Raw genomic sequence first — 11230 nt, 5'->3', positions numbered from 1 at the left:
CATACTTTATCATTCCACACACTTACCCCTACATTCATTATTCTCATTCTGGCTGCTAGCTCCTCTGTATTCAGGTTACAGTCTGTTTCTATGTCTCCTAGTCTGTATCTAGCTCTTGTGTCCACATACATACTTTGCACTATGTTAACTATCTTTGCACTCAATCCAGTCATTTCTAAGACTCTACCTAGCATTTCTCTGTTCACTCTTTCATAAGCTTTCTCTATATCCAGAAAACCTAGGTACATTTTTACCCCCATCTTTCTTGTTCTTCTCAATCATTTCATTCACCACAAACATATTGTCCTCAGCTCTCCTATCCACACGAAATCCATTCTGTTCTTCACCCAGCACTCCAGCTCTCTTAATCCATTTACAGTCTCTCATTCAACACTGTATTTCTCCTTTTGTTGTTGCATTACTAGAACAGGATTAATATCCATTTCTCATTTCCTTCACCTTGTTACATGTACACTTGTTTTTTTTTTGGATTCTGCACGCACAGCATGCTCACCTTCTTATTTTTTTCCTAACTCCAACACATTGTCTTTCTCCACCTGTCACAGTGTCAGCATTCAGTGTTGTCATTATCAGGGCAACAAGTGTTTGTTTCTTTACCGGCGTTGCTCATAATGGGTTACACCATAGCATGATAGATAGTTGATAGATTTAGGACAGTTACCATCTACAATCATAGCAATATGAAGTTAGAAGGAGAAATATAATAGTCGAAGGAAGGTTGTTTGAAAATTAAACTTTTGTGCCAGACTCTGTCATATGCTTTTCATAAGTTGCACCATAGCTCCTGAAAGAGGACAACCAAGATTCAGTGAGGAAGGCCACAACTGAATCCACATTGGCGATGAGATAGTAGGTTGTGAAGTGATAAACATTTAAGCACCTTATTTTTGATGATGAATGCAAAAACTTTCGGAGGACTGGATCAATATCAATAGGACGGTAGTTTGAAGGATTAGAGCTATTACCACTTTTAGGAGCAGTTGTTCGAAGAATTTGATAAAAAAAAAGTGCAAACACAGAGGCACAGTTACGGAGAAACATAGTACGGACTACATCAGGTCCATAAGCATTCCGAGGATTATTATTACGAGCGAAGTCATGGAAAACATCATTAGGAAGAATTTTAATAGAAAACATAAAATAGTAAGAGTGTAGCGGGAACGAGAAACTAGCCTTGAATCATGCAAAGATAATGTTTTAGCATCGGTTTGAGAGAGGAGTTCAGCCTTAGCGATAGATGATATAGCAGTAGTACTATCAGGTTGTAGTAGAGGGAGTCATGAGGACCTAACTTGCTCATGCTTTTCTACTACCTGGTTTCAACTCCAGAGTCACTCTCAAACTAAATTCATCTGAGTTGCACATATACCTTATATCTAATTCGTCAGAAAAAAAAAAAAAAGGGGAGGCATCTTCATCCTGACTCTAGACTTTAATGCCTTTAACTTTGCAATCCTCTACGACCAAGAGCAATTAGTGCAACACCCTACCCGGTGTTCCTCATTCCCTTGGAAATTACCGGATTGGCAGTTAAGTGCATTGGCGACCATGGATCTCCAGCTTCATCTATTATCTGCCATTGTGCCAGGTCCACAGCTCGCCATCCACCTCCCACTAAACTTAACTCTTTGTCTTCCTCTTGTTGTGACTTCCTTTACTCTTCCTAATAAGCAGTTCCTTTCAATGCCCTCTGTTGTCATTTTATGGCCAACAAAGTTCAACTGCATTTTCTTTATATATTTTAATAAGAATATTTCTGTTCCTATTCTTAGTACCTCTTCCTTCGTAGTACCTAGTGGAGTCAAGTAATTAGTGGGGTATCACAAAGATCAATTTTATGACCATTGTTGTTTTCAATATATACGAGTATTAATGGCCTAGATAGTGGGATTAGTGGTGATTTTAGTAAATTTTCGGATGACACGAAGATAGGTAGGTTAATTAGGTCAAATTCGGATGGCATCGCCCTGCAGGCAGACTTAGCTAAGATGAACGAATGGACAGGCAAATGACAAATGCAGTTTAATATGAACAAATGCAAAGTACTTAGCACAATAATTTTATGTATTGAACATATTAACTGTTATTTGTTAGTGGGTTATTAGTGAGCGTGTGCGTGTGTTCCTGCGTGGTGTATGGGCGGATGGAGTTGTCAACCCTAAATTTTGTCTGCACCTGGATATAAGGCAGAGGAAGTAGTCAAGGAGCAACACTCTTTACTTTATTTTTCGTGTGTAAAGGGGAAGGGTAAAGGAAGAAAACTGTCACATGATAAGTATTTTTACTCACTTGTTTGCGCCACGCATCCATATATGTTCTGCATAACTTATTAATTACTTTGTGTTGTGATCAGTTATTATTATGTCTTGGTTCTTTTTTAACATAGTTGTTGTATCACCCTGCATGAGGTACTGACTACCCTGAGCCGCTAATCGCTAGCGTACGAATCATTTAATTTCGTAACTTAATTTATCAGTCTGTTGGTTTACCAGCTCATTTTATTATCATAGTGTGAGTGTTAATTATTCTTTATTGGTTCAGTATGTTAAGAAGTGGTGGAAGAAATGTATCACTGTTTCATCCTTCCCACAAACCTGGTCTTGTGATATCGTTTTGCTTCGCAACAGTGCTCGTCAACCCTATTCGTTTTCTATTCCCCCCCCCCCCTCTCTCTCTCTCTCTCTCTCTCTCTCTCTGAAAACAGATTGAGGAAATTCAGTATTCGTCCGACCGTGCCATAACAGTAGCTACACTATTTAGAACAAGGCTCTGATAAGTTCAGAGAACGAAATACATTTAGGACTTATAGATAAGAACATAAGAACATAAGAAATAAGGGAAGCTGCAAGAAGCGACCAGGCTTACACGTGGCAGTCCCTGTATGAAACACACCTACCTATTTCCATCTGTTATCCCCATCCATAAACTTATCTAATCTTCTCTTAAAGCTCTCTAGTGTCCTAGCACTAACTACATGATTACTGAGTCCGTTCCACTCAAAGCAAATCGGGTATTATGATCATGTTTTACAAGTTTTAAATATTGAAGTCACGATGTAATATTAAAGTTATTACCACTGGTCAGACTCATTTAGACTATGATGTGCAGTTCTGGTTCCCATATTATATGAAGGATATAGGTCAATTAAAATCAGTACAAAGGAGAATGACTGAAAATATACAGGGGATCAGGGGTATTGCCTACGAAACGAGACTGAAACTATTAAATATGCATTCGTTAGAGAGGCGTAAGATAAGAGGGGATCTGATAAAAGTATTTAAGTGGTAAAGAAAACTCTCTTCCTTTGCAAGAAACTACATGCACCTAATTACACACACACCTTTCAAAATTCAAAATTTAAAACTCAAAATTCAAAATCAATATGGCGACTCCTACACCAGCCTAAGTGTTCCCATTTGGGGAAGGAACCACTAATGTCCCCAGATCAGACTGCTCTTCTGGTATCGATCTTAAGCGTCTTGACACCCCCTCTACTTTTTCTTCATAAACTTTTGCAACATTCGCGGTCCTAGATATAATTTTCAATCTGCAGAACACAACCTCTCCTCTACTAAACCTCATTTTCTTTACCTTACTGAAACACAGGTGTCAGAAGCAAATAACAGTAGCCCCTTTCCTGTTCCCTCCTACTTTCTCTATCCTTATTTTGAGTTCAAAGCTGGATGTTGGGTCTATGTGCACAAAGACTTAACCTGCTCTTGTGCCCACGTTCTTGAAGTGATAGTGTCTGGCATGGAGGCATGCATTCCTCACTCTTTTTCTCGACCGAAACCTTCCAAACCTTAGTTTAACACAGTCTGTTCTCGTACTATATATGACATTTATGAACTCAACACAACTTTCCAGACAACCATCCCCTCTTTTTCAGTGACACTCAACTGTCCCCTCTTCTATATTGAATATCCTCGGTCTGTACTTTTCTTATAATCTAAACTGGAAACGTCACATTTCATCTCTAGCTAAAACAATTTCTATGAAGTTAGGTGTTCTGTGACGTCTCCCCCAGTTTTTCTCATTCCCTAAGCTGCTAACTCTGTACAAGGGCCTTATCTCTACATGTATGGAGTATGTTTCACATGTCTGGGGGTTCCACTCATACCGCTCTTTTAGACAAGGTAGAATCAAAAGATTTTCGTCTCGTCAACTCCCCTCCTCTAACTGCCTGTCTTCAGTCTCTCTCTCATCGCCGCAATGTTGCATCTCTTGCTATTTTCTACCACTATTTTCATGCTAAATGCTCTTCTGATCTTGCTAACTGCATGCCTCCCTCCTCCCGCGGCCTCGGTGTACAAGACTTTCTTCTTTATCTCACCCTTTTTCTGTCCACCTCTTTAATGCAAGAGTTAATCAGTATTCCCAATCATCTGGTAAACTCTGGATCTTCATGCCTGTTTCTGTATTTCCACCTTCCTATGACTTACATCCCTTCAAGAGGGAGATTTCCAGACACTTTAATTTTTGACTGCCGCTTCGGACCCTATTCGGGGACTGGCATCTCAGTGGGTTTTTTTTTTTTTTTTTTTTTGAATTTTTGTTAGTTGCCTTTGGCCGGTGTCCCTCTTACATAATGATAATAATAATGATATATATATATATATATATATATATATATATATATATATATATATATATATATATATATATATATATATATATATATATATATATATATATATATATATATATATATATATATATATATATATTTATATTGTCATGTTATTGGCCGAGTTTACCTTGAATGGGATCACGTTTTCTTAGTGTCCCCGTGTTCCGGTTACCTGCCATTCGGGCATTATCCTTATTATTGTTATAAGTAGTGTAAGGCTTTTTTACCCATTTTATATCATCTTGTATTATTCTCTTCATAATTTATGTTCTATATATCTTTGTATCTCTCAGGGAAGGATCTTGGTGTGGATTGGTGATGGAGTGAGTTTGTGGAGGTATTAGTGGTGTAGCGGTATAACCTTGATATCCAGGATCAGGTTAGTGAGTCTTTTGTGGTACCAAGAGCTCTTGTCCGCTGAAATTCGGTTGTTGAGTTGTGCCGGTAACGCTGTTGGAAGGGGTCATAGGTCAAACTGGCAGCCATTTTGTGAGTGGAGGTTGTGGTGTTGACCTTGGAAGCTGGTGTTGTGGTGTATTGGTGATTTTGGGGATGATGTTATGGTGTTATGGGTAATCTTTAGTGATTATGATAATCTCCTGTGAGGCTTGAGGAGGCGAAATACGGGAATTATTGTCTTGGGACGCGGTAATGGCGTCTGGGTAAATTCCTGCGGTTGAGGGGAAATATTTCTGTGACTGGTGGAGGTGTAAACGGGTTCTGGTGTTGTGGGAAGTGACGAGAACGTCATGTAGTAACATGTACTACCTCATGTTGTTTGTGAATTATTATTATTATTAATATATGTGCTTGTAACATAGAATAATCGTGTTTCCTACTCCCCCAACATTGATCTGGTATTAGAGGTAATTCCAGGTGTGCTGAGTCAAGGTAAAGGTAGAGTGAGAGATAATTCTGGCGATTTCGGATAGGTCGGGTAGGCACTCGAAGCCTTTAAAAATCCAGACCTTTAAAACATTCCGGGATCAGTGTAACGCCCACTTCCTTGGAAAGATAACCGGTATCGTACGATCGTAAGTAATTAAGCGATCGTGACAGAATGTGGGGGCCCGTCCGGGATCTTTGAACATTTGTGAAATGTAACGAGTGTTACATGGTGATTGTCGTTGGGAGGAATTTACCTGTGTGAAATATTTCTTTAAAACTGTGTTTGTATTATGGTGAATATTTGGAGGAATATTTTGTTAATATTTTGTGGAGTGTAGTAATTGAAATCATGGCCGCTAGACGTGTTGAAGTGTTCCTCCTGTCGAGGAGTGTGCATGATTTGTACACACTAACCAAGGAGGAATTATGTTCAGTGGCTGAGAGGTTTCAAGTGGAGTTGAAATCCAAGAAAAAGGAGGAAATGCAGGCGGAGTTGAAAAATGCTCTTGTGGAGAGGAGCTGGTTTGAAAATGATGGTGGTGAAAGTGAGGATAATGATGGGGAGAGTGTAGAGGAAGGTGCTGGGGTCAGTGAGATAAACCTGGGTGCTCTTGGTGGAACAGATGGCCTTTATAGTAGTGAAAAATTCGAGTTAATGAAACTTCAGATGCAATTGCAGAAGCAGAAAGAGGTGGAGTTGCAGCAGATACAGATGAAAAAAGAGATTGAGATAGAAAAAAATAGAGCAGAAAGTAAAAATAGAGTAAATGAGACCAGGGCAGGAAATGGTGCCCAAGGCAACGGGGATTTAGAGAGAAAGGCCATCAGTATGCCTAACTTTGTGGAAGGGGAGGAAGAAAACTTATTCGTTCAATTTGAAAAAAACTGATTGGGCATTACTAGTCCAGTCTAAATTTGAGGGAATGGCCCGAGAGGTATATGTGAATTTGAGTGAGCGAGACGCGCGTGATTATGAAGTGGTAAAGGAAGCGGTGTTGGGATCAACCCTTCTATGTCCGAGTGTGTACCGGGAAAGGTTCCGCAGGACAACAAAAAGCCCAGGTGATACTTATCTCGGGATGGCTCGAGAGGTTATCCTTAAACTGAACCGGTGGCTGAAGGCCGAGGAAGCCACTACAGTTGAGGAGGTAAAAGGAGTTATGCAGATGGAACAATTTATGAGCGAAATGCCCCTCAGTGTAAAATATGAGCTCGTATCCCACGACGTGAAAGATGTGATGGAAGCCGGACGCAGAGCTGACAAGTACTGTGCGGTCCATGGGCTGAACGGAGATGAACACCATGGAGGGAGAAAACCATTCTCCAACAAAGATGATGGTCATCAGAGATATAAGAATGACCGCCAGATGAGCTCGACATCAGTCCACAGATCAAACCAGCCCCGCCCTAACAACTATAGTTTTCCCCACACTTACACCATGCCCCCGCCAGCCGACCACAACGTGAGGTCTACGCCCTATAGGAGTAGGCCCAGGAGCACTACCTATTACCAGAAGGGTAGTGGTGATGAAGGTGCAGTTAAGTGCCTTGGATGTGGAAGTAGCGGGCATAGGAAGTACCAGTGTCCGAAGGGACGGCCGAAGCCAGTGGGAGTAGTTGCCGCCCAAAGAGACTTGATAAAGTATGTGGAGAATATGAATGCAGAGATACAAGAAGAGCCGCCGAAAGATAAGCGCTTTGAGCACTTCATCAGTAAGGGCACAGTGAAGGTGGAGGTAAGTACAGAGAAGGTGATCAGAATCCTTCGGGATACGGGAGCTAACCAGAGTCTGATCTTAAGTAGTGTACTCCCATGGAATGAGGAGACCAGCACTGGCAGAGAGGTCTCATGCAAGGGTGCAGGAGGCAAGTTCAGTATTCCCCTGCACAAAGTTTGGCTGGACTGTGGATACGTCACTGGAGAGGTGACGGTGGGAGTGAAGGAAACACTGCCCATAGATGGAGTGGATATGCTGGTCGGGAATGACCTGGCTGGAGGTCGAGTTATCCCTAAACTTCAGATGGTAGACAACCCTCTGATAGGGATGACAGAAACCACCACTCCGGCAGAAGTCCCTCCCTCAACAGATGGGGAGGCAGAGGTGCCTGAATTGTTCCCAGTCTGCGCAGTGACTCGAGCGATGGCCAGTAAGGAACGCATGGACACCGAAGGAGCAACGCAGGAGGACGAAGGCCTGGGCGTTCTGTTTGAGGAACCTGATGAAAAAGGAACTAACCCAGAGTGTGCGAGTGATGAGCCGGTTGTAGGCCAGGTGGAGCCCAACCTTGATTTTCTGGTGGAAAAGAGCGAGTTGATAAAAGCTCAGGAGAGTGATGAAAGCTTGAAGTCTATTTGGAATGAGGCTAAAAGGCTGGGTGACCTTGACAATGAGTACGTGGGTTACTATGTGGATAACGGAGTATTAATGAGAAGTTGGAGGCCCCTGACAGCCCCAACCTCTGATCACTGGATGGTGAAAAGGCGGATTGTGGTGCCACGGGTGTATAGGAAGAACATTTTGGAGATGGCACACGAAAGTAATCTGGCAGGACACCTGGGGGTCAGAAAAACCTTAGGAAAAATCCTGTGTCATTTTTACTGGCCCAGAGTGAGAGGTGATGTGGAAGAGTTTTGTAAAACTTGTGGTTTGTGTCAGAAGGTGGGCAAGCCGAACCAGGTGATTCGCCCTGCCCGCCTTTACCCTATACCTGTGGTCGACGAGCCTTTCAGTAAGGTGGTAATAGACTGTGTAGGTCCTTTACCAAGGACCCGGAGGGGAAACCAGTATTTGCTGACTATTATGTGTATGTCATCTAGGTTTCCTGAGGCCATTCTTCTCAGGAGTATAAACTCTAAGAACATTGCGAGGGAACTGGTGAAATTTTTCTCCTGGGTGGGAATTCCTAAGGTGTTGCAGTCAGACCAGGGAAGTAATTTCACTTCTCGCGCGTTCAGGGAAATCCTAAGGGGTTCAAAGGTTGAACAGAGACTGTCGAGTGCTTATCATCCTCAGTCTCAGGGTTGTGTAGAAAGATTTCACCAAACTCTTAAAAACACTCTCAGGATGTATTGTGAGGAGATGAGTGTTCAGTGGGATGAGGCATTGCCACTAGCCTTGTTCGCGTTAAGGGACAGTGTGCAGGAGTCAACTGGTTTCAGCCCATTTGAGTTAGTGTATGGGAATGAGGTGAACGGTCCTTTAAGGATGGTGAAAGAAAAATGGTTAGGAGCAGAGGAGCCTCCTACTGTGGTGAAGTATGTATCTGATTTCAAGGACAGATCGATGAGAGCTAGGGAAATTGCTCGGGAAAATTTGAAAAATAGTCAGAGTGAGATGAAAGGCTGGTATGACAAGAAGGCGAGGGCCAGATCTTTCCAGCCTGGGGACAAAGTCTTGGTTCTTTTCCCATTGCAGGGTGATCCTTTCAAAGCCAGGTTCAGCGGGCCTTGGGAGATTGAGAGGAAAATGAGTGATGTGAATTACATTGTAAAAACTCCAGGGAGGAAGAAAAAGAACCAGTTGTGTCATGTAAACATGTTGAAGCCATTTCATGAAAGGGACAGAGAAAATGGAGGTGATGTAGTAGAAGGAGTAAGAACTGTGAGTGTTGTAAATGTAACCACTGAAGCGGAAGAGAAGTGGTCTGAAGTGAAACTGAGTAGGCGTGAAGGGATGGTGCTAGAGAACTCAGCTGTGTTAGGGAATTTAAATGATAAACTGGGGCACATGGAGCTAGAAAAGAAGGAAAGGATTAGGGAGATAATTGAAAGATTCAATTCTTTGTTCCCTGATGCACCGAGAAAAACGAATGTGGTGGTGCACGATGTGGATGTTGTGGAGGCTGAACCCATCAAACAGCATCCCTACAGAGTTAACCCGCAGAAAAGAGATTTCATGAGAAAAGAAGTAGAGTATATGCTGGAACACGACTTGATTGAGCCCAGTGAGAGCCCATGGAGCTTGCCATGTGTACTGGTGCCCAAGCCTGGTCAAGAGAGTTTCCGTTTTTGTACGGACTATAGGAAGGTTAACATGGTGACAAAACCTGATGCTTACCCTATCCCTAGAGTTGATGATTGTATAGATCATGTGGAAAGTGCCAACTTCATAACAAAAATTGACTTCTTAAAGGGATACTGGCAAGTAGGACTCACTGAGAGGGCAAAAGCCATATCAGCTTTTGTCACCATGGATGGATTATATCAGTACAAAGTTCTTCCGTTTGGGATGAAGAACAGTGGGAGTTCTTTTCAGAGGTTAATGAACAGGGTACTGAAGGGCTTGAAGGGATGTTCTGTGTACATAGATGATATATTGTTGTACACTGAGAGTTGGGAAGAGCATGTGCAGCTGCTGGAGGAAGTGTTCAGGAGGCTGGATGATGCCAACCTTACTGTCAACTTAGCAAAAAGTAATTTCGTGCAAGCTAATGTGGAGTACTTAGGTTTCAAGGCTGGAAAAGGTGAAGTGAGAACCGTGGAAGCCAAGGTGAAAGACATTGTAAATCTCCCTCCACCCACCAATAGGAAGGAGATACTGAGATTCTTAGGGGCCAGTGGATATTACAGGCGATTTTGTAAGAATTTCTCTGATGTTGCCATACCCTTGACCAAGTTGCTGAATAAGAAGTCAAAATTTTGTTGGGATAAGCATTGTGAGGAAGCTTTTGTAGAGATTAAGAAAATGTTAGTCAGTGCCCCAGTGCTGCGCATGCCTGATTATGAAAAAAACATTTGTATTGTACGTGGATGCCAGTCAGAATGGTGTGGGTGGTGTGTTAATGCAAGAACATGAAGGAATGGAGCACCCCATAGGCTATTATTCTAAAAAGTTGTTACCATATCAAAGGGCTTACAGCACTATTGAGAAAGAGGCTTTGGGCCTAGTGCTGAGTTTGAGTCATTTTGAAGTGTACGTCAAAGGGACGGGACAGCCTGTGCAGATCTTCACCGAACAACAATCCGCTCATTTTCTTGCATAAAATGAAAAACTCCCATCAGAGGCTGATGAGGTGGTGCTTGGTCTTACAGGACTGTGACTTAGAGATTCACCATGTGAAAGGCAGTGAGAATATTATTGCCGATGCCTTGTCCAGCGCACCATCTAGTCGTGAGGCATCCTAATCAGGTGCCTCACGCCTCTTTTGGGAAGGGGATGTCATGTTATTGGCCGAGTTTACCTTGAATGGGATCATGTTTTCTTAGTGTCCCCGTGTTCCGGTTACCTGCCATTCGGGCATTATCCTTATTATTGTTATAAGTAGTGTAAGGCTTATTTACATATTTTATACCATGTAGTATTATTTTCTTCATAATTTAAGTTCTATATATCTTTGTATGTATAAGGGAGGAAGTATAATTGAGGTGGAAATACGTTGGAAACGAGGGGAGCTTGAGTGGGCAACAACACATTCGAAGGAGGGAAGAGCAGAGCGCCTTAGGTCGTGAGGAAAGGTGGAGGGAAGGCGTCTCTCAGGGAAGGATCTTGGTGTGGATTGGTGATGGAGTGAGTTTGTGGAGGTATTAGTGGTGTAGCGGTATAACCTTGATATCCAGGATCAGGTTAGTGAGTCTTTTGTAGTACCAAGAGCTCTTGTCCGCTGAAATTCGGTTGTTGAGTTGTGCCGGTGACGCTGTTGGAAGGGGTCATAGGTCAAACTGGCAGCCATTTTGTGAGTGGAGGTTGTGGT

The 11230-nt window shown here is 42.4% G+C and overlaps 1 protein-coding gene across 1 annotated transcript; it reads left to right on the top strand.

Moving 5' to 3' along the window:
• Positions 1–6462: 6462 nt before the first annotated feature.
• LOC135108209 (uncharacterized) lies at positions 6463–10335 on the top strand. Its single transcript, XM_064018985.1, has one exon. The coding sequence runs from the start codon at positions 6463–6465 to the stop codon at positions 10333–10335; it is 3873 nt and encodes a 1290-aa protein (XP_063875055.1).
• Positions 10336–11230: the final 895 nt, after the last annotated feature.

Source organism: Scylla paramamosain, chromosome 16, assembly GCF_035594125.1.
Source record: "Scylla paramamosain isolate STU-SP2022 chromosome 16, ASM3559412v1, whole genome shotgun sequence".
In the NCBI taxonomy this organism is placed as follows: domain Eukaryota; kingdom Metazoa; phylum Arthropoda; class Malacostraca; order Decapoda; family Portunidae; genus Scylla; species Scylla paramamosain.
The sequence above is the reverse complement of the archived record's forward strand: the minus strand, read 5'-3'. Positions and strand labels throughout refer to the sequence as shown.

Bases quoted from the DNA above. Each gene is read 5' to 3' on its own strand.
- LOC135108209 (XM_064018985.1), top strand. From the start codon at position 6,463: ATGGCCCGAGAGGTATATGTGAATTTGAGTGAGCGAGACGCGCGTGAT.